The 24,192-nt window shown below is 41.2% G+C and overlaps 1 protein-coding gene across 1 annotated transcript in view; it reads left to right on the forward strand.

Annotated features, from left to right (window-relative positions):
• The window catches only part of LOC126260557 (tyrosine-protein kinase Abl), a gene marked incomplete at its 5' end in the record, with an annotated part of 138,332 nt that overhangs the window by 55,159 nt on the left and 58,981 nt on the right, over positions 1-24,192 (forward strand). The window contains 3 exons of the mRNA XM_049957890.1: positions 2,666-2,808; positions 5,703-5,834; positions 22,296-22,428. Of these exons, the coding sequence (XP_049813847.1) occupies positions 2,666-2,808; positions 5,703-5,834; positions 22,296-22,428 (408 nt within the window). The remainder of the gene's footprint in view (positions 1-2,665; positions 2,809-5,702; positions 5,835-22,295; positions 22,429-24,192) is intronic.

Consider the following 24,192-nt stretch of genomic DNA (forward strand, 5'->3'; position numbering starts at 1 on the left):
CTGCAGTTTACTATTACCACATTAATATTCTCATTCCCTGTTGCGTTTTGCCTACTGCTACCTTGTCGCGTCTCAGGAGGCGACTTGTCGGACCTAGGGAGGGAATTCTCTAACCTAAAAAACCCACATGTGCACTTCACACGTACTCCTCTACCCTTGTAGCCGCTTCCTGCATGTAGTGCACGCCTGATATATTCAGGGGCACCCTACATTTCTCCACCTGTTAGCGGAGGTCGAGAAATTTGCACTCCATATCTCTGCAGAATCATCTGAGCCTCTGGTTTAAGCCTTGTACTCGGCTCCAAACCTGAGGACCACGATCGGTTCTGGTATCGACACTACAAATAGTTAGCTCAGATTCCACGCTGCGAGTGAGGCTCTCTGCCTTCACCAACTCCACCAACCACCCGTATGAATGGAGGATGACCTCTGAACCCAGACGGCAGGAGTCATTGGTGCCGACATAAGCAACAATTTGCAGTCGGGTGCACCCAGTGATCTCTATCGCCGCCGGCAGGGCCTCCTCCACATTTCGGATGAGACCCCCTGGCAAGCAGAACAGAGTGAACACTGGCCTTCTTCCCCGACCTTTCCGCTATTTCCCTAAGGGGCTCAATCAGCCACCCAACATTGGAGCTCCCAATCATTAATAAACCCCTCCCCCCGTGTGCCTGCTTGGATTTTGTTGTTTTGCATGGCACTATCACGGCACAGGCCAACATTGATGTTTTAAGCACCTTCTTGCTTCCCACTGTTGAAAAGCAATTCGGGGATAGCGATTGCATCTTTCAACACGATCGAGCGTCTGTTCATAATGCACGGCCTGTGGCCGAGTGGTTACACGACAATAACATCCCTATAATGGACTGGCCTGCATGGAGTTCTGACCTGAATCCTATAGAACACCTTTGGGATGTTTTGGAACTTAGACTTCGTGCAAGGCCTCACTGACCAACATCAATACCTCTCCTCAGTGCAGCACTGCATGAAGAATGGACTGCTATTTCCAAAGAAACCTTCCAGTACCTGGTTGAACGTATGCCTGTGAGAGTGAAAGCTGTCATTAAGGCTAAGTGTGAGCTAACACCATATTGAATTCCAGCATTATCGATGGAGGGCACCACAAACTTTTGATCACATAGTGTATACTCTGTTATGCAGCGCATTCAAAATAACTCCAGCAGCTAACTCTATGAAAATGTTTAGGAAACTCAGTCTGCTGTCACTGGGTAATGGTGTAAAGCTTTGGCTATAGGCGAAGGCTGTACTGCAAACATGTTACTTAAGTGACAGTGTGTTCTTGTCTAAATTCTGTTAGGGGTGCATATTTTGCTGGTTGGATATAATAGTGAGTATGAAGTCTAGGGTCAGCTGTTAAGGGTTGTTAAGCTCAGAAATATGGATGCAGTGCTCAGCCTGTGTTTACACGGTAATGTCAACAGTTTCATAGCCAAATAGCCCTAGTTTCTCATACCATTATTGGTTTCTCTTGTGTGTCATTGAGTTAAAAGAGACTATGAAAGTAAACAATCCCCCACCATGTTTATCGGCCTTCAGTAATGGATGATGGGAATAGATGCAATTAAGAAAAAGTTTTGTTAATGTTCAAGAAAAGAAACTCATTTACTTGTGTAGCTTTTTCGAGCATGCGAATGAAAAAGCATTGAAAAATTATTCCTTCAGAACCAGGCAATGTGTTAATAGTGTTTCCACACAGCAAAATTGTTAAAATGTCACACCAAACTGCGAATGAGGGCCTGAGTTATTAGAAACCATCTGTCACCAAAGGTGTTGACAAATGCCCACAAAAGAGTCACAAAGACATCTATGCAGATGTACATTTTAGGACTGATACCAACTGAATGGAGAAGCATATTATTTCACAACTGGTGCATAAACTTTGATTTATTATGTCAGTGTTAAGTTTAAACTGAAGAGTGTGTTGTGGTGTCATTAAAATTTACCAAACTGAAAATATCAGACAAACACAGTGAGGGCCTTTAATCACTGGTTTGATATTAATAAGACCAGGAGTTTATTTTCAAACATTTCCTTAACTTAGATTTGTTATTAAGAACTACCATTATGAAAATCTTAAATCTGGAACTGTCTTTATCAATGATAAGGAATTTTGGAACTTTGCATAGGACCTTGAGCATTCATTCCATTTTACTTACTTCCATATGTTACAAGGAATTGAAATCTGCAGTTCTAGACTGGATTATATCCTAGATGTTAAAGAGTTTCAAAAGCTTCATCAACAGTGTACAAATGGGTGGATAGTAACACTAAATGTGTGTGAAATGATACAGTGCATTAAGAGAATCATAATAAATTGTAAGTTAAGGTGGAAAATAAAACTCACTAGCGTGTTTTCTTTTTTGTGGCATAGTGGTTGAAATTTGTTAAATTTTCGAATTTGCTTAGTTAGTATGTGTAAAGAGTATAAATGACCACTAATTGAGTGGAAGAGTTGTTGAACAGTGGAGAAGCACATAGAAATGATGATAAACTGCCAGTATGTATTTCATCAAGCCAAAAAAGCATCTGATAGTTTTAGCAAATTTGTTTTCCCTCTTATCCTCCCATTTTTGGCACTCGAAACCAACAGATTTGTGCTGTTGTGTTTGAATATATGTAAATATGTTTTTCTTTAATGTTGTAGGATGGAATGTCCTCCAGGCTGTCCACCAAAGATTTATGAGCTGATGCGCCAGTGTTGGCAGTGGAATGCCAGTGACCGGCCGTCCTTCCAAGAAATTCATCATGCACTGGAAAACATGTTTCAAGAGTCTAGCATTACTGAAGGTAATCTTGCTAAAGGTCATTTTAATAGTTGTCTACCACACAACATTCAACAGAATGTAACTGGGTAGATATAAAATTACTCACCAAGTGGCAGCAGTATGTTATCTATTCAGTTACACTACATTTTTAAAAATTTATTATTTTTCTTGACACAACCTTAAACAGTAGCACATGCATCCACATTGATTATGTTAACTATATAATTAATATCAGCACTGCAGTACAAGAATATTTAATAATCTTTGGCCATTTGATTGTAACATGTTTAAATAAAATGTGTATTGCTGACTTCTTTCATATATCAGAGACCTTACCCCAGGGATTCCATGGAATATGACTAATTTAAAGTAACTGAGTCATTTCAAACTTCTGAAGCTGCCGTAAATACTAAAAATATTGGTTACTCTAAATGTCAACAATTATACACAATGTGACTGGAGGTGTAGTCTGTGCGCACATTTAAATATTGAAACATAATGATAATGTTCAACAATGACTTCTTATATTGAGCCACATTTAACAATCATACACTCCTGGGAATGGAAAAAAGAACACATTGACACCGGTGTGTCAGAACCACCATACTTGCTCCGGACGCTGCGAGAGGGCTGTACAAGCAATGATCACACGCACGGCACAGCGGACACACCAGGAACTGCGGTGTTGGCCGTCGAATGGCGCTAGCTGCGCAGCATTTGTGCACCGCCGCCGTCAGTGTCAGCCAGTTTGCCGTGGCATACGGAGCTCCATCGCAGTCTTTAACACTGGTAGCATGCCACGACAGCGTGGACGTGAACCGTATGTGCAGTTGACGGACTATGAGCGAGGACGTATAGTGGGCATGCGGGAGGCCGGGTGGACATACCGCCGAATTGCTCAACACGTGGGGCGTGAGGTCTCCACAGTACATTGATGTTGTCGCCAGTGGTCGGCGGAAGGTGCACGTGCCCGTCGACCTGGGACCGGACCGCAGCGACGCACGGATGCACGCCAAGACCGTAGGATCCTACGCAGTGCCGTAGGGGACCGCACCGCCACTTCCCAGCAAATTAGGGACACTGTTGCTCCTGGGGTATCGGCGAGGACCATTCGCAACCGTCTCCATGAAGCTGGGCTACGGTCCCGCACACCGTTAGGCCGTCTTCCGCTCACGCCCCAACATCGTGCAGCCCGCCTCCAGTGGTGTCGTGACAGGCGTGAATGGAGGGACGAATGGAGACGTGTCGTCTTCAGCGATGAGAGTCGCTTCTGCCTTGGTGGCAATGATGGTCGTATGCATGTTTGGCGCCGTGCAGGTGAGCACCACAATCAGGACTGCATACGACCGAGGCACACAGGGCCAACACCCGGCATCATGGTGTGGGGAGCGATCTCCTACACTGGCTGTACACCACTGGTGATCGTCGAGGGGACACTGAATAGTGCACGGTACATCCAAACCGTCATCGAACCCATCGTTCTACCATTCCTAGACCGGCAAGGGAACTTGCTGTTCCAACAGGACAATGCACGTCCGCATGTATCCCGTGCCACCCAACGTGCCCTAGAAGGTGTAAGTCAACTACCCTGGCCAGCAAGATCTCCGGATCTGTCCCCCATTGAGCATGTTTGGGACTGGATGAAGCGTCGTCTCACGCGGTCTGCACGTCCAGCACAATCGCTGGTCCAACTGAGGCGTCAGGTGGAAATGTCATGGCAAGCCGTTCCACAGGACTACATCCAGCATCTGTACGATCGTCTCCATGGGAGAATAGCAGCCTGCATTGCTGCAAAAGGTGGATATACACTGTACTAGTGCCGACATTGTGCATGCTCTGTTGCCTGTGTCTATGTGCCTGTGGTTCTGTCAGTGTGATCATGTGATGTATCTGACCCCAGGAATGTGTCAATAAAGTTTCCCCTTCCTGGGACAATGAATTCACGGTGTTCTTATTTCAATTTCCAGGAGTGTATATTTAAAAAAATCTTTATTGTATTTGAAAACTGTTGCTTGTACCCAGTAATATTCAGTTTCTATGTTATACCTTGGAAAATATCGTTTTGTGAAATAGCTCATGGAAAAAAAGTACGAACTTCATCTCTAAATGTTATCATGGAAATGAAAATGTAACACTGTCTTGCAAGTGTTGTCCAACACATTCACAATACAACATCTTTCTGCAATGAAATCCCTCTTCAACAATTATTGTGTTAGCCTTTATGTACCATTGTAGAACAATGAACACATTGGACATTGATGGATGTGGAACTCTGTAGTTTGCATGACTGTTGTTGACAATGGGGTCATTGACGCAGTTCACAGATTTCACTATTTCTGAAATATTGCCCTTTTAACTGAAAAGACAATGATCAATCTTTTGGGTAATTCTCTATTTACGTTCTTTACCCACAGCAGGAGTTAACAAAATGCCCACAAACAGGTTTCAAAGTCTTGTATAACAAATTTAGTATTGCACATCATGTGTAAGCTATAGATGTCACCTGTAAGAATTTGTCATACAAATTGGGCACGACTGTCCAAAGACACCACTATCCAAACCCCCCCCCCCCCCCCAAAAAAAAAAAAAAAAAAAAAAAAAAAAGAAGAAGAAGAAAAAGAAAAAAAAAATATTACACACATACACACACACACACACTCACACACACAAAATGTGTATGGGTCATATTAATTATATTTATAATGTTATAGATTTTTGTTGTGACTAGTTTGCATTACCTTAATGTTGAGAATTTTAGTAATTGTTGCATAGCAGAAACATTATCTCTAACTAGCAGAAAGCCATACACACATACAATTATCTTGAAATATTCGTTCTTTCCTAATGACCCTAATTCCTTATTTCCCAGACAAAATACATGCATTACTGATACGTTTTTTTCCCTTGATCAAACAGAAGTTGAAAAACAACTTCAAGGTGGAGGAACACATCAGCTCTCATACAAGAAACCCCATGCTGGAAGTACAGGCAACATCCATGGACTTGTTGTAATGTCAGAACAGATGGCATCAGCTGGTGTTGTAACAGGTAAGGCCCCAGAGGAAAGAAAAGATGATGGAATAATTAAAATTAGTAAATTATAAATATATGGCAATGGCCTTGCCACAGTGGTTACACCGGTTCCCGTGAGATCACCGAAGTTAAGTGCTGTCGGGCTTGGTTGGCACTTGGATGGATGACCATCCAGGTCGCCATGCGCTGTTGCCATTTTTCGGGGTGCACTCAGCCTTGTGATGCCAATTGAGGAGCTACTTGACCGAACAGTAGCGGCTTTGGTCAAGAATACCATCGTATTTTTTCTGAACAACTTCCTTCATTTAAAGAACTGGTGTATGTAGCAACTTGGAAAAGGGGGGGGGGGGTAGGGCAGCTGCACCTTACATTTTATGGTGCATGGCAGTTATTGAAAGATTATCTCGATTTTATTGTCTGTAATGGGTAGTATTTGCCTAATTTGTGTTCATACAAGCAATACTTTTCGTATTGATTTGAAACCACAAAAAAATGTTGTAAATTTGTCCACACAATGTAACATTGAAAATAATGTTCTTTAGTTAGGTTCATGTTCCATGATCATTTTGCGCAATAGATCATAATGATATGGAATGAGTCAATTTACATTCAGATTGCAAATTAATTTGTGCATATTCTGAACATCTCTAAGGTTTTATTTTTCAAAAAGAAAAAAGATATGCATATGTTGTGAATTAGCAAGTTCTATCAACTGCCTTTTACACATTTCAGTAATAGGAATTCTTTTGTATAACAGAAGGAGTTGCCAAGGAGAAAATTCCCCTGTTTTCGAATTTTACTATGCTGTGTGTCAGAAATTTTTTGTCACTGGGTAAGTGATCAAAAATTTTTATTGCAACATTGTGCATAACTTTTTGTGCCAAAGAAAACCTTAATGTGGAGTAATAAATGTTATTCTTCCTTCTGGTATTGTAATTATGTACATAATTCTTCCTTTTGTGCTGTAGTGGATTATTCACAGCAAACTTCATAAGGGAATAAATGTACTGTGAAGCAGTAGTCAGACTGCCTAACTCCTTAAACAGATGTCTACAAGATAATTGTGGGTGAGCACCACATGTTAGTCTTACAGCATGTTTCTGTGCAAGGAAGACTTTCTTTCTTAAAGATCAGATAGCCCAGAACATTATTCCATTTGACATTATTGAATGAAAATATGTCAAGTTACTGATTTCTCTCTCCCAGAGATCTGCAATGATTCTAAGTGCAAATGTGGCTGAACTTAGCTTTTGAAGAGTTCCAAAATGTGCCTTTTCCAGTTAAAATTCTCACCCTATTTATTATTTCCGCACCATGTCTTACATTCATCATTGGTGTAGTAACCCCCCCCCCCCTCCCCAATACTATTGAGGCTCAAGGGGTTATCAGCCACAGTAACAACAGCAGAGCTGTGCCTGACATTAAAGATTCAATTTCCTTTTTGTAGATTCAAGTCTAATCTGAGTTAATTTTTGGGGAAATATTTTTTAATTTGTGTGTGTGTGTGGGGGGGGGGGGGGGGCGCAGAGTATATCATTGAAAAAAGTGTTGTATTTTACATTCATGTCATGAACACTGAGACATAGCTTCAGTCCATATTCTTGAGGAGTTTCTTAAAACACTTAGATTTTGCTCCATTACCAATCCTCTTCAGGCACGTGCCTTGTTAATTTGTTTTATACAGTACTTAATATTATGATGAATGTCGTTGTCAGAGAGTCCATTGACTGTTGGCTCTGTAATATGATACTGTTTACTAGACTTGAGCATAAAGATAGTATCACTGATTGTTGTGGAGCAGTTAATGTAGTTATTTGACTGATCCATATATCATTGCACTCACTTGCTCTGATGTGGAACAGTAGGAGCCCCAAGAAGATATTATTTCAGTTAATGTGTTCAAAGTTAACTTTATCTCACTGAATAACTCACTCCTTTTTGTGCCACACTACAGTTGAATGATCCATAGTGTAAAGTAATTTCTTTTTCTGGTGCTATATTAATGAATGCTGCTTTTGCTCATGAGGGAGTAAATGCACTGTGAGACTGTTGCCAGTATACCCAGCATTAAAAGAATTTTCTGCGAGAGATACTGAAGTGAACACTTACTATCCCATGCTCCAAATTGTCATGTGCAATAAAGAATTTTTTTTCTTAGTGACTAGTTTCGTCAGAGTATGATGCCATAAGACCCCATATATTGCTGATGTGGGGTGGCTGGTGAGCCTCAGCGATAAAGATAGCCTTACAGTAGGTGCAGCAACAATGGATAGGTAGCTGTGGAGAGGCCAGGCGAACTAGTGGTTCCTGAAGAGGGGTAGCAGCAGTAGCATTTTTAGAAGTTGCGGGGGTGCAACAGTTTAAATGATTGCCAGATCTGGCATTGTAATATTAGCCAACAGGACTTGCTGTGATGAAAGCAAGAGAAAACTACAAGACATGCAGCTCTACTGTACAGCTTAATGATGTCAGCATCCTCGTGGGTGAAATATTCCAGAGATAAAGTAGTCACATTCGTATCTCCAGGCAGGAACTACTCTGGAGGATGTAGTCATCAGGAAAAATGCAACTGCCTGCCATTCTACAGTTTGGAGTGTGGAATGTTGGATCCCATAATTTGGTAGCTTGGTTAGAGAATTTAAAAATGAAATTAATAGGTTGAATTTACATACAGTGGGAGTTAGTGCTGAAATCAGTACACAATTACAAACACAAAATCAAATAGGGGTAGTGCAGGATGCATCTAATATTGAATAAGAAAATAGAATGCAGGTAATCCAAAGTCAGCACTCATTTCAGTAGTACAGGTTTGTATGCCAACTATCTTTGCGACTGATGAGATTGAAAGAATGTTGTTGTTGTTGTGGTCTTCAGTCCTGAGACTGGTTTGATGCAGCTCTCCATGCTACTCTATCCTGTGCAAGCTTCTTCATCTCCCAGTACCTACTGCAACCTACATCCTTCTGAATCTGCTTAGTGTATTGATCTCTTGGTCTCCCTCTACGATTTTTACCCTCCACGCTGCCCTCCAATACTAAATTTGTGATCCCTTGATGCCTCAAAACATGTCCTACCAACCGATCCCTTCTTCTAGTCAAGTTGTGCCACAAACTTCTCTTCTCTCCAATCCTATTCAATACCTCCTCATTAGTTACGTGATCTACCCACCTTATCTTCAGCATTCTTCTGTAGCACCACATTTCGAAAGCTTCTATTCTCTTCTTGTCCAAACTAGTTATCGTCCATGTCTCACTTCCATACATGGCTACACTCCATACAAATACTTTCAGAAACGACTTCCTGACACCTAAATCTATACTCGATGTTAACAAATTTCTCTTCTTGAGAAACGCTTTCCTTGCCATTGCCAGTCTACATTTTATATCCCCTCTACTTCGACCATCATCGGTTATTTTACTCCCTAAATAGCAAAACTCCTTTACTACTTTAAGTGTCTCATTTCCTAATCTAATTCCCTCAGCATCACCCGACTTAATTTGACTACATTCCATTATCCTCGTTTTGCTTTTGTTGATGTTCATCTTATATCCTCCTTCCAAGACACTGTCCATTCCGTTCAACTGCTCTTCCAAGTCCTTTGCTGCCTCTGACAGAATTACAATGTCATCGGCGAACCTCAAAGTTTTTACTTCTTCTCCATGAATTTTAATACCTACTCCGAATTTTTCTTTTGTTTCCTTTACTGCTTGCTCAATATACAGATTGAATAACATCGGGGAGAGGCTACAACCCTGTCTCACTCCTTTCCCAACCACTGCTTCCCTTTCATGCCCCTCTACTCTTATAACTGCCATCTGGTTTCTGTACAAATTGTAAATAGCCTTTCGCTCCCTGTATTTTACCCCTGCCACCTTCAGAATTTGAAAGAGAGTATTCCAGTCAACATTGTCAAAAGCTTTCTCTAAGTCTACAAATGCTAGAAACGTAGGTTTGCCTTTTCTTAATCTTTCTTCCAAGATAAGTCGTAAGGTCAGTATTGCCTCACGTGTTCCAACATTCCTACGGAATCCAAACTGATCTTCCCCGAGGTCAGCTTCTACCAGTTTTTCCATTCGTCTGTAAAGAATTCGCGTTAGTATTTTGCAGCTGTGACTTATTAAACTGATAGTTCGGTAATTTTCACATCTGTCAACACCTGCTTTCTTTGGGATTGGAATTATTATATTCTTCTTGAAGTCTGAGGGTATTTCGCCTGTCTCATACATCGTGCTCACCAGATGGTAGAGTTTTGTCATGACTGGCTCTCCCGAGGCCATCAGTAGTTCTAGTGGAATGTTGTCTACTCCCGGGGCCTTGTTTCGACTCAGGTCTTTCAGTGCTCTGTCAAACTCTTCACGCAGTATCTTATCTCCCATTTCGTCTTCATCTACATCCTCTTCCATTTCCATAATATTGTCCTCAAGTACATCTCCCTTGTATAAACCCTCTATATACTCCTTCCACCTTTCTACCTTCCCTTCTTTGCTTAGAACTGGGTTTCCATCTGAGCTCTTGATATTCATACAAGTGGTTCTCTTCTCTCCAAAGGTCTCTTTAATTTTCCTGTAGGCAGTATCTATCTTACCCCTAGTGAGACAAGCCTCTACATCCTTACATTTGTCCTCTAGCCATCCCTGCTTAGCCATTTTGCACTTCCTGTCGATCTCATTTTTGAGACGTTTGTATTCCTTTTTGCCTGCTTCATTTACTGCATTTTTATATTTTCTCCTTTCATCAATTAAATTCAATATTTCTTCTGTTACCCAAGGATTTCTATTAGCCCTCGTCTTTTTACCTACTTGATCGTCTGCTGCCTTCACTACTTCATCCCTCAGAGCTACCCATTCTTCTTCTACTGTATTTCTTTCCCCCATTCCTGTCAATTGTTCGCTTATGCTCTCCCTGAAACTCTCTACAACCTCTGGTTCTTTCAGTTTATCCAGGTCCCATCTCCTTAAATTCACACCTTTTTGCAGTTTCTTCAGTTTCAATCTGCAGTTCATAACCAATAGATTGTGGTCAGAATCCACATCTGCCCCAGGAAATGTCTTACAATTTAAAACCTGGTTCCTAAATCTCTGTCTTACCATTATATAATCTATCTGAAACCTGTCAGTATCTCCTGGCTTCTTCCATGTATACAGCCTCCTTTCATGATTCTTGAACCAAGTGTTAGCTATGATTAAGTTATGCTCTGTGCAAAATTCTACAAGGCGGCTTCCTCTTTCATTCCTTCCCCCCAATCCATATTCACCTACTACGTTTCCTTCTCTCCCTTTTCCTACTGACGAATTCCAGTCACCCATGACTATTAAATTTTCGTCTCCCTTCACTACCTGAATAGTTTCTTTTATCTCGTCATACATTTCATCTATTTCTTCATCATCTGCAGAGCTAGTTGGCATATAAACTTGTACTACTGTAGTAGGCATGGGCTTTGTGTCTATCTTGGCCACAATAATGCGTTCACTATGCTGTTTGTAGTAGCTAACCCGCACTCCTATTTTTTTATTCATTATTAAACCTACTCCTGCATTACCCCTATTTGATTTTGTATTTATAACCCTGTAATCACCTGACCAAAAGTCTTGTTCCTCCTGCCACCGAACTTCACTAATTCCCACTATATCTAACTTTAACCTATCCATTTCCCTTTTTAAATTTTCTAACCTACCTGCCCGATTAAGGGATCTGACATTCCACGCTCTGATCCGTAGAACGCCAGTTTTCTTTCTCCTGATAACGACGTCCTCTTGAGTAGTCCCCGCCCGGAGATCCGAATGGGGGACTATTTTACCTCCGGAATATTTTACCCAAGAGGACGCCATCATCATTTAATCATACAGTAGAGCTGCATGTCCTCGGGAAAAATTACGGCTGTAGTTTCCCCTTGCTTTCAGCCGTTCGCAGTACCAGCACAGCAAGGCCGTTTTGGTTAATGTTACAAGGCCAGATCAGTCAATCATCCAGACTGTTGCCCCTGCAACTACTGAAAAGGCTGCTGCCCGTCTTCAGGAACCACATGTTTGTCTGGCCTCTCAACAGATACCCCTCCGTTGTGGTTGCACCTACGGTACGGCCATCTGTATCGCTGAGGCACGCAAGCCTCCCCACCAACGGCAAGGTCCATGGTTCATGGGGGGTGAAAGAATGTATGATTACTTAAATAATACTACTCATTTAGTTAAGGAAGACAAAAATTAAATTGTGGTGGGTGACTGAAATTTGGCACTAGGAAACAAAGAGAAGGAGAAATAGAGGGAGAACATGGACTCGAGGAAAGGAATGAAAGACGTAGCGACATGACAGATTTTGCACAGAGCTCAATTTAATCAGTGCTAGTACTTGGTTTAAGAATCATTAAAGAAGGTTATATAAGTGGAAGAGACCTGGAGACACTGGAAGGTTTCAGATTGATTATATAATGGTAAAACAGAGATTTTGTAAACAGATTCAGAACTATAAGACATTTCCATGGGCAGATTTGGACTCTGGCCATAATTTATTTGATTATGAAACACAGATTAAAACTGAATAAATAACATTGAACTGATACTGGAGGAAGAAATAAAACAGAAGACAAATGGGTAGCTTTGAAAGATGAAGTAGGGTAGGCAGCAGAGGATCACATAGATAAGACAATTCGTAGTAGAAATCCTTGGATAATCACAACAGATATTGAGTTGGACAAAAGGAATAAATATATGAAGGGTGTTCAGTAAGTAATGGAAAAGATTTTTTTTTCTTGGCCAGTTTCTGTTGAAAGATTGTGTAATTTGTTTGAAGACATCATGGAATACTCCCACTTCAGCCCCTATAGTTCCAAGAAGTTCCGAAACGTGGTGGCACTATACATAGCCTTCAAAATGGCATGTGTAAATGAGGTGAGTTCCAAGCAGACATCTTTCATTGAGTTTCTTTTGGAAAATCAGGGCATCTCAGGTATTAATAGATGCTTGCAGAATGTCCACCCTCGCTGTTCAACTGGACATATCTATTGGTAATACTGACACACACACACACACACACACACACACACATATATATATATATATATATATATATATATATATATATATATATATATATATACACACGTCGGGGTACTCAAAGGTGTGTGCCCACTTTGTTCCTCACCACCTAACAGGAGACCATAAAGAGCAACAACAGACCAGCTGTGCAGAATTGCTTGCGCATTATGAGGCCTCTCATGACAGTTTTTTGTTGAATGTCATCTCAGGCGATGAAATGTGGGTTCATTGATTCAAACCAAACAAAATGGCAATTCATGGAGTGGCATGACCCCACCTCTCTTGAAGAAAAATTTCAAAGCCTCACTCTCAGCCAGTAAAGTTATGACAGTGGTGTTCTGTGGACTCTGAAGGGGTTATTCTGTATTCTGTTTGATGTCCTCCTCCACAGTGCATCAATCAGCTCTGAAGTGTATTGTGCTACCCCCAGGAATTTAAAGAAATGCCTTCAGCATCCGGAATGAAATTTTCATTCTGCAGCGGAGTGCGTGCTGGTATAAAACTTCCTGCCAGATGAAAACTGTGTGGCAGACCAAGACTCGAACTCGGGACCTTTGCCTTTCACGGGCAAGTGCTCTACTAACTGAGTTACCCAAGCATGACTCACAACCCATCGTCACAATTTTACTTCTGCCAGTATCTTGTCTCCTACCCTCCAAACTTCACAGAAGTTCTCCTGTGAAACTTGCAGGACTAGCACATCTGGAAGAAAGGTTATTGTGGAGACATGGATTCTTCCAGAAGTGCTAGTCCTGAAGGTTTGGCGGGAGAACTGTGAAGTTTGGTACTAGGGGAAGTAAAATTGTGAAGATGGTGGTGAGTTGTGCTCGGGTAGCTCAATTGGTAGAGCACTTGCCCGTGAAAGGCAAAGATCCCAAGTTGTAGTCTCGGTCTGGCACACAGTTTTAATCTGCCAGGAAGTTTTTGACTTCAGCACGTTTGTAACCACAAAAATGGAAAAAAACTTCTCCTTCTCCATGACAGCACAAGGCCTTAAAAGTCTGCACACCTGAGAGAAACTGACAAACTTCATTGTACAGTTCTTCCTCATCCACCCTACAGTCTGGATCTCTTACTTTCAGACTTCCATGTCATTCACTGTTAAGGTGGGCTAAGGCTATTGCGTTGAACGAGAGTGTTGAAAATAGGGTTTTTTAGCCAGAAGGGCGGGAAGTATGAGGGTCATTGCAAAGGTCATGGTAACTATTGTTTTGTTGTGATAATGGTAAGGAATTAAAAGATTGTGAAATATGCAAATGGAAGGTTAGTTCATGTGTTAACATTATATGCAGAGCAATGGCAAAACTTAATGCACCGTCATAAAGATAGACAACAAGAAAAAAGACGAAAAAAGTTTGTCATTGCTTAAGTGTTTTACTGTCAATTGCAACAGTACACAATAGTCATTATAAATTATGCACATTCTATGGCATCAGGAGTCTCCCAAAGAATCCACAGTAACATGATGTGACAGTAGATGCTAGTCCTTTCCAGGAGAATGAACTGTGAAGAGAGACCAAAGTGTGAGTTGAGCAGCCATTCTGGTTAGATGTTACCCAACTTGAACAGCACTCTTATGTTAAGATTGCAGTTCACTGTGGAAGGAATGGGTGACAATGCCACGAGGAGCTTGTGGAAATGGTAGAAAATACTGTTATACCATACTGAAAGATTGCTTGGTGGATAGATGCATTCAGGGGTGGCAGAGCTGCAATGGCTGGTATGCACTGATCCGGGTGGCCTTTTAGTGTGCATACAGACTGCGCTCATACCCAGATTGTCTAATGCTTGGAGAACAGTTGAAGATGAACGCTGCAGGAATTATGTGCATACTGGTACTGAGAAGACTTGGGGTATGTTTTCGTGGCATTCCCTGGGTGATCTTGTTATTCTGGAAGGCACAGTGGATCAACACAAGTATGCATCTATTCTTGAGGACCATGTCCACACCCACATTGCAGTTTGTGTTTCCTCCGCACAATGGCATCTATCAGCAGGGCAGTGCAACGTGTCGCACAACTCATTGTATGTGCGTGGTTCGAAGGGCACCAGGATGAGTATACCATACTCTCCTTGCCATCAAATTCCCCAGATTAAAACCCAATCGAGAATCTATGGGACTGTCTCGAGGTGGTAGTTCGCGAGATTTATCTTCAACCGAGAAACTTAATGCAGCTGGTCACTGCACTGGAGTTGGCATGGCTCCACATCCCTGTTGGTACCTTCCAGAACTCTATTACGGAGCAAGGTAGCGCACTGATCAGCACAGTAGACTCGTATTCTGGAGGATGACGATTCAAACCTGTGTCCAGCCATACTGAATTAGATTTTTCCATGATTTCCCTAAATCGCTTCAGGCAAATGGCAGGATGGTTTCTTTGAAAGGGCATGGCTGTCTTCGTTCCCCATCCTTCCCTAATCCAACGGGACCAATGGCCTCGCTGTTTGTTCGCCTCCCCGAAATCAACCAACCTATCAACCAATACCCTATTGACTCTCTCTCTGCACGTTTCACAGCAGTCTGCACTGCAAAAGGAGGTTATTGAGGACGTTGATAGGTTGTGACATTAAAATGAGTGGACAGTGAAGAAGAAACTATCCTGACATTTGTCTGAAGTAATTTCGGGAAACCACGGAAAATGTTAACATGAGTGCCAGATTCAGGAGTACAGCCTCCATCCTCTCACATACAAGATAAGTCTATTAAGAACAGCGCAATCTCGTTCGATTTATTGCTGCTGTACAATAGTGTATTCTTGACACATTCATGCAATTTAAAATGCTAGTGCTTAACACTGTTCATTTCTCAGCACCAGTCACTTCATATGCCAACGGCCTTACCGCCGTGGCAGCACCGGTTCCCGTCAGATCACCGAAGTTAAACACTGCCGAAGAAAGTCTACATGATTTTATACATTTAGCTGCACATGCGTAAAGTTGCTGCAAAGTGGGCACCTCTTGCACTAAGTGGAGTGAAAAAGTGGACATGTTACAAAAACTAGTCATGTGCATCTGGTGCATTATGAGTAGAGGGAGACAATATGCTTGCGTGAATCATCACCATAAATGAATTTTGGGCCAGAGTCTATTAGCCAGAACTGAAAAACCAGTCCGCATAATAGTGTCATGCAGGTTCACCATGCAGTCAGAAATTGTGACGCAATCCCTTTCCTGTCAAGTTAATGGTCATCATAGCCTATGACACGAGAGAAGTGATTTTGTGCCATTTGGTCCCATATGGACAAACTTTTAATGTACTGCACTACTGTCGCACTTGCCTGCAACACCACCTACGATGGGCTACTTGGGAGAAATGTCCTGAACATCTACGCAATGCGTTAATTCTGCAGGAATGGTAACAGGCGGCAAAGGCTTGAATAAAGGTAGCAGGTTCAAACAGATGTAGGATGTAGTTGTCATGCAGAGATGAAGAGGCTTACACAGGACAGACTAGTATTGAGAGATGCATCAAACCAGTCTTCAGACTGAGGTCAATAAGAAGAAGACATTAATGAATGAAACAGAAAAAGCAAATGAAGATTTTGCATTTTCATCTCTTAAATGCGCTATTATCTGTAATCCAGAAATTGAAGGGCTCAGGCACTTAACAAAATCTGTAAGATGGGATGTCCAGTCCATGTTCTCAATTTAAACACCAAAGAATTTGAGTGCATTCTGTTTCTTTTATTGATTTACTCAGATGCATTATTTCTAAAGGTGAGGTCAGCTCTTGTGCAGAACAGAATTGCATGTGTTGTGTTTTGTCTAAGTTGAGTGGTAGTCCATTTACAGAGAAGCAATTATTAATTTTCAAGAAAATTTGGTTTGCATTTTCAAGTGGTGTAGATTCTCCATTGACTGTTTTATGATACTTGCATTGTCAGCAGAGAGAACCACTGTTTCTTTTTGGATATAATGATATTGGTGGCAGATAACTTACACTGATCAGCCAGAACGTTACGACCACCTACCTGATAGCCAGTATGTTCACCTTTGGCATGGAGAACAGTGGAGACGCATCGTGGTATGGAAGCATTGAGGCCTTAGTAGGTCGCGGGAGTGAGTTGACACCACATCTGCACACAAGTCACTTAATTCCCGGTAAATTCCGGTGTGGGGGCGATGAGCTCTGATGCCACGTTCAGTCACATCTCAGATGTGTTTGATCTGGTTCAGACCTGGCAAGATGTGGGACCAGCACATCAATTGGAACTCGCCATTGTCTTTCTCAAACCAGCCCATCACATTCCTGGCCTTGTGACACGGCACATTATCTTACTGAAAAATGTCACTGCTATTGGGAAACATGATTGTCATGAAGAGGTCTATGTGGTCTACAATCAGTGTACAGTACCTATCACCATGTTTTGCACAAGCTGCTCTAGATCCATGGATGTCTACATGAGTGTTCCCCAGTGTGCAATGGAACTGCCGCCAGCTTGTCTCCATCCCACAATATATGTGTGAAGGAGTTGTTCCCCTGGAAGATGATGGATTCGCGATCTCCCGTCGGCATGATAAAGATGGTATTGGGATTCGACAGACCATGCAGTGCTCTGCCACTGTGCAGACAGTCATGGTTGTCGATGTTGTGACATTAACATTAGCACATTCATGAGCCGTCAGCTGCGGTGGGCCAGTGTTAGGAGTGTTTGATACTTTGTTGCCAAAAAACGAAGAGTAACAGCAAGTTTTTGCTTCACTTAATTGCTTTTCTAAGCTTTGTGTTGTTTTTGAAGCAACTGATCCTGTAATATTCATTAGAATTTCAAAACTGCACAGCATCATCTTAGTGAAATTACAAAAACTAGAAGCGTCTTCCAAATTCAGCTTACAAACATGTCATTCTCGCCACACTATAGTACTAGTAAACTTTCTGTTCTTTAAAGATTCAAACTTCCCTGTATCAGACAGCTTCAGATATCTGATTATTTTACAAATGAGTTAATACATTACATGTTGTTGTTGTGGTCTTCAGTCCTGAGACTGGTTTGATGCAGCTCTCCATGCTACTCTATCCTGTGCAAGCTTCTTCATCTCCCAGTACCTACTGCAACCTACATCCTTTTGAATCTGCTTAGTGTTATTCATCTCTTGGTCTCCCTCTAAGTTTTTTACCCTCCACACTGCCCTCCAATACTAAATTGGTGATCCCTTGATGCCTCAGAACATGTCCTACCAACCGATCCCTTCTTCTAGTCAAGTTGTGACACAAACTTCTCTTCTCCCCAGTCCTATTCAATACCTCCTCATTAGTTACGTGATCTACCCACCTAATCTTCAACATTCTTCTGTAGCACCACATTTCGAAAGCTTCTATTCTCTTTTTGTCCAAACTATTTATTGTCCGTGTTTCACTTCCATACATGGCTACACTCCATACAAATACTTTCAGAAACGACTTCCTGACACTTAAATCAATACTCGATGTTAACAAATTTCTCTTCTTCAGAAACGCTTTCCTTGCCATTGCCAGTCTACATTTTATATCCTCTCTACTTCGACCATCATCAGTAGTTTTGCTCCCCAAATAGCAAAACTCCTTTACTACTTTAAGTCTCTCATTTCCTAATCTAATTCCCTCAGCATCACCCGATTTAATTCGACTACATTCCATTATCCCCGTTTTGCTTTTGTTGATGTTCATCTTATATCCTCCTTTCAAGACACTATCCATTCCATTCAACTCCTCTTCCAAGTCCTTTGCTGTCTCTGACAGAATTACAATGTCATCGGCGAACCTCAAAGTTTTTATTTCTTCTCCATGGATTTTAATACCTACTCCGAATTTTTCTTTTGTTTCCTTCACTGCTTGCTCAATATACAGATTGAATAACATCGGGGATAGGCTACAACCCTGTCTCACTCCCTTCCCAACCACTGCTTTCCTTTCATGTCCCTCGACTCTTATAACTGCCATCTGGTTTCTGTACAAATTGTAAATAGCCTTTCGCTCCCTGTATTTTACCCCTGCCACCTTCAGAATTTGAAAGAGAGTATTCCAGTTAACGTTGTCAAAAGCTGTCTCTAAGTCTACAATGCTAGAAATGTAGGTTTACCTTTCCTTAATCTAGCTTCTAAGATAAGTCGTAGGGTCAGTATTGCCTCACGTGTTCCAATATTTCTACGGAATCCAAACTGATCTTCCCCGAGGTCAGCTTCTACTAGTTTTTCTATTCGTGTGTGGCTTATTAAACTGCTTGTTCGGTAATTTTCACATCTTTCAACACGTGCTTTCTTTGGGTTTGGAATTACTATATTCTTCTTGAAGTCTGAGCATATTTCGCCTGTCTCATATATCTTGCTCACCAGATGGTAGAGTTTTGTCAGGATTGGCTCTCCCAAGGCTGTCAGTAGTTCTAATGGAATGTTGTCTACTCCCGGGGCCTTGTTTCGACTCAGGTCTTTCAGTGCTCTGTCAAACTCTTCATGCAGTATCATATCTCCCATTTTGTCTTCATCTACATCCTGTTCCATTTCCATAATATTGTCATGAAGTACATCGCCCTTGTATAGACCCTCTATATACTCCTTCCACCTTTCTGCTTTCCCTTCTTTGCTTAGAACTGGGTTTCCATCTGAGCTCTTGATGTTCATACAACTGGTTCTCTTATCTCCAAAGGTCTCTTTAATTTTCCTGTAGGCAGTATCTATCTAACCCCTAGTGAGATAAGCCTCTACATCCTTACATTTGTCCTCTAGCCATCCCTGCTTAGCCATTTTGCACTTCCTGTCGATCTCATTTTTCAGATGTTTTGTATTCCTTTTTGCCTGCTTCATTTACTGAATTTTTGTATTTTCTCCTTTCATCAATTAAATTCAATATTTCTTCTGTTACCCATGGAGTTCAACTAGCCCTCATCTTTTTACCTACTGTACAACGTCTGGTTTAGTCAGTTTATCCAGGTCCCATCTCCTTAAATTCCCACCTTTTTGCAGTTTCTTCAGTTTCAATCTGCAGTTCATAACCAATAGATTGTGGTCAGAATCCACATCTGCCCCTGGAAATGTCTTACAATTTAAAACCTGGTTCGTAAATCTGTGTCCTACCATTATATAACGTATCTGAAACCTGTCTGTATCTCCAGGCTTCTTCCATGTATACAGCCTTCTTTCATGATTCTTGAACCAAGTGTTAGCTATGATTAAGTTGTGTTCTGTGCAAAATTCTACCAGGCAGCTTCCTTTTTTATTTTTTAGCCCCAATCCATATTCACCTACTACGTATCCTTCTCTCCCCTTTCCTACTACCGAATTCCAGTCACCCATGACTATTAAATTGTCGTCTCCCTTCACTATCTGAATAATTTCTTTGATTTCATCATACATTTCTTCAATTTCTTCATCATCTGCAGAACTAGTTGGCATATAAACTTGTACTACTGTAGTAGGCGTGGGCTTCGTGTCTATCTTGGCCACAATAATGCGTTCACTATGCTGTTTGTAGTAGCTTATACGCACTTCTATTTTTTTATTCATTATTAAACCTACTCCTGCATTACCCCTATTTGATTTTGTATTTATAATCCTGTATTCGCCTGACCAAAAGTCTTGTTCCTCCTGCCACCGAACTTCACTAATTCCCACTATATCTAACTTTAACCTATCCATTTCCCTTTTTAAATTTTCTAACCTACCTGCCTGATTAAGGAATCTGACATTCCACGCTCCGATCCATAGAACGCCAGTTTTCTTTCTCCTGATATCGATGTCCTCCTGAGTAGTCCCCGCCCGGAGATCCGAATGGGGGACAATTTTACCTCCATAATATTTTATCCAAGAGTACGCCATCATCATTTAATCATACAGTAAAGCTGCATGGCCTCGGGAAAAATTACAGCTGTAGTTTCCCCTTGCTTTCAGCCGTTCGCAGTACCAGAACAGCAAGGCCATTTTGGTTAATGTTACAAGGCCAGATCAGTCAATCATCCAGACTGTTGCCCCTGCAACTACTGAAAAGGTTGCTGCCCCTCTTCAGGAACCACGCGTTTGTCTGGCCTCTCAACAGATACCCCTCCGTTGTGGTTGCACCTATGGTACGGCTATCTGTGTCGCTGAGGCACGCAAGCCTCTCCACCAATGGCAAGGTCCATGGTTCACGGGAGGGGGGGAATACAGTACATATTTGACATTAATGTGTAAGCAAGAATACTTTACAAGTGAGTTAATATGTTACGTATTTGACATTAATGTATAAGCAAGAACAAGTTTGGGAAAAGTTTGAAATCCCACTTTAAAGTTCATCGAAAATCACTAAGTGCTGCCATTATGAAATGATGGATGAATATAGTTAGGTAAATTGTGTCCTATTTTAATCCAAAGCAATTTTTCCTGCGTCTAAATCTCTATGAAGTAATATCTTCTAAACTGTATATTACACATTGATATGCTGTTGTGCAGATACATTCAGTGGGATATGTTGATACTGTCTGCAGACAGTTTTGCGAATAGTGTCAGTAGTAAGAAGCAATAAATTAAAATGTCATGCCTGATGCTGAAGTTTTACTGCATGAACAGTGAAAATTTGGAAAGTAAAAACATTTTTCCCTTCATCATGTCAGGTAGAAAAAGTTTTCTAAAAATTTGAAATTATGTGTAAGTTTTGTTTGAAGCTGCTAAGTGCTCTCATTCCACTGACCATCAGTAAATCTTATTCTTCATCTGCGTATTTCATAGAGTATTATCAGCACAGCACTACAGATCATTAATTCTTCCTCTTCACTTATTATAACACAGCTCTTGATGCAAATACATAACGTGAAACATTTGCTGCCATTTCAGCATAGCAGCTGATGTGAATACATATGCAGAAATTTTTGTCGCTAGTGTAGACAGGACTGCGAACAGTGAACTTTGTTGCCAACATGGTGCTGACTTTTGTGGAACAATTTTGCAGAAACATTTTTGTTAACAGAAACATGTTTTTAAACTAAATGTAAATGCGGCTTAAGGTGGACAGGTTGTCATGTCCATCCAGTCATATGTTGTGTCATTTTGGTGCTAGTGATCCCTATATAGAAGGCCATGTGGTGAAACGATCTCAGCTGGTGAACAAAATGGGTAGGAGATCCCCCAAGGATGCAGAGAAATAGAAATTACACATTTGCAAGCAGATGCAGGCCCTACAGGCTACTCATGTTATATATGCTATTAGCCAGTTGTAGCTCTTCCTTTTGTACTGTCATTGTTAATTACAGGAATTACTTATAGATTGCTCTTGTTTTATATGGTGGTGTTTTGTAGCGCCACAGGAGGCAGCGGTTATTGGAAGAGACTGACTCACAGTTTGAAATATGTTGTTCTGTTTGTTCTAGGGTGTAAAATCGCATCCACACTCCGTAATAAAAGTAATTTGTGTTCAAATGTATGAATCATTGCCAGTTTACATTAACTGCATGAGTGTTACTGTGTATAGTGTTTGACATCATCATTGTTCTAATTTCAGATGGAGCAGTAAGCAAGTTGAGCACTTTTTCAAGTGGTCCTGTACATGCTAGCAGCAAAAGCAATCTTGTGCAGCTTAGGAGGCCGACCAATCGTAAAGGCAAACAGGCTCCTGCACCACCAAAACGTACCAGGTATCTATCCATTCTGTTTAAAAAGTTTGGCTGTCACGCTGCCAATAGTCATTTGTGAATATTAATTTTCATGTATCAGGATTAAATATAGATATTTGTTTTAACTCGTACTGTTAGAGTTGTAGAACAAAATTTTAAAATGATAATCAAACAAGGACAGTAAATCGCCCTACTTTCTATGTAATATTACAGATGGATACGAAGAAAAATGATAGGGTATATAGCTGTGTCTCTTTAGATCCTAGGTTCTGATGGGTCTCTCTTAAACTTACTTAGATAGTAACCCATTTATCCAGATTTTTCACCTGGTTTACCATATTGAAGGTTCTCTGCCTCCAAAAGCTTGCACTTGTCAATTCTTATACTTCTTTGTCTGCTGTCACTCTATAGCTAAAGTTTTTATCTTCTTTTGATGGCAGTATAATAATTTTGAAGAGAATATAGCAATTCCTCATATAAATCTTATTATAAAGTAACATAATTAGAATTAGAAGCAGGTGGCTCATCACCTTTACTTGTAGAAACATTTTAATTCTTTCTAAAACAATTTTTCAGTGGTAGACGATAAAATGATAAATGATACTAGTAATCTAGTATGCACCGGTAATGTAAATGGAAGTAACTAAGTTAACAGAATAAACACAAAATAGCGGTTGAATCATAAGCTTATAGAAGTAGAGTTCATTTATCAAGAGTGGTATGCACTGTGAGATGATTTAGAAAAACCTCTGGGAATATTTAAGGTCATTTATTTGTTAGAACTAAGTAGTAGTATGGCTGTGTAACTCCTGAGATGAATTATAGTGGTGTGGACATAAAAATGCAGGTGTGTAATAAGTTTTGGGAGAGAGAGAAGGGTGGTAAGAGGGAGGGGGGGAGGGAGTACACTTAACTGCATCACCAGTTTGCTGTCATATACAGTGTTTCTATTCAGGACTCTCTCTCAAAATTTTATATAAATGAATTAGAAAAGTTCTGGCAGAATGTAAATAAAAAGGAGACCATTCACAGAATAGCAGAAGCATTGAGTCATTGACAAGCACACACAAAAGAATAATTACTTGGCCACAAAGGTGCGCAGATCCCTGCGGGCGGGCGGGCGCGTGGGCGCGCGCACACACACACACACACACACACACACACACACACCTTTGACTCTACACCCTACATTATTGCACTGGCTGGACACACGATGCTTAGGTTGCACTTCAGCTGGTGGGCTAGGGTGGGATGGCAGTTGTCAGGTGGGGTGGGTAAAGGGGGAGAGAGGCAGGGAGAAGGGTTGGGGATGGGTAGTTAGTAACTTGGAGGGAGGCAGCAAGTTGACTGGTTAGGATTGAGAAAGGAAAGGGTGGTAGATGCAAAGGCTAGGCGTGTTACGAACGGATAGTAGACCTGTTGAGGTATGGTGCACAATGAAGGTGACATGGTGTGTGAATTGGGAGGAGTTGACCAGATAAAGAAAGGGGAAGATACTGGCTGAAGGAGTGGAGACTGTGGGTTAGTGGAGATTGAGGCCAGGAGGGTTGCAGGAGTGAAGGACATGTGAGGATAACTCCCATGTTCGTAGCTCAGAAAAGTGGTGATGGAAGAAAGGATACAGATGGGCCACATTGTAAAGCAACCATTGAATTTGAGTGTGTTGTGCTCAGCTGCAGGTTGTGCCATTCGGTAGTCTACTTTGTTCTTGGCCGCGGGGTTCATTCATTGAGATGAACACCTGTTTGGTTGTCATACTGACATAAAAATCTATACATTGATTGC

This window comes from Schistocerca nitens, chromosome 5 (assembly GCF_023898315.1).
Source record: "Schistocerca nitens isolate TAMUIC-IGC-003100 chromosome 5, iqSchNite1.1, whole genome shotgun sequence".
Lineage (NCBI taxonomy): Eukaryota > Metazoa > Arthropoda > Insecta > Orthoptera > Acrididae > Schistocerca > Schistocerca nitens.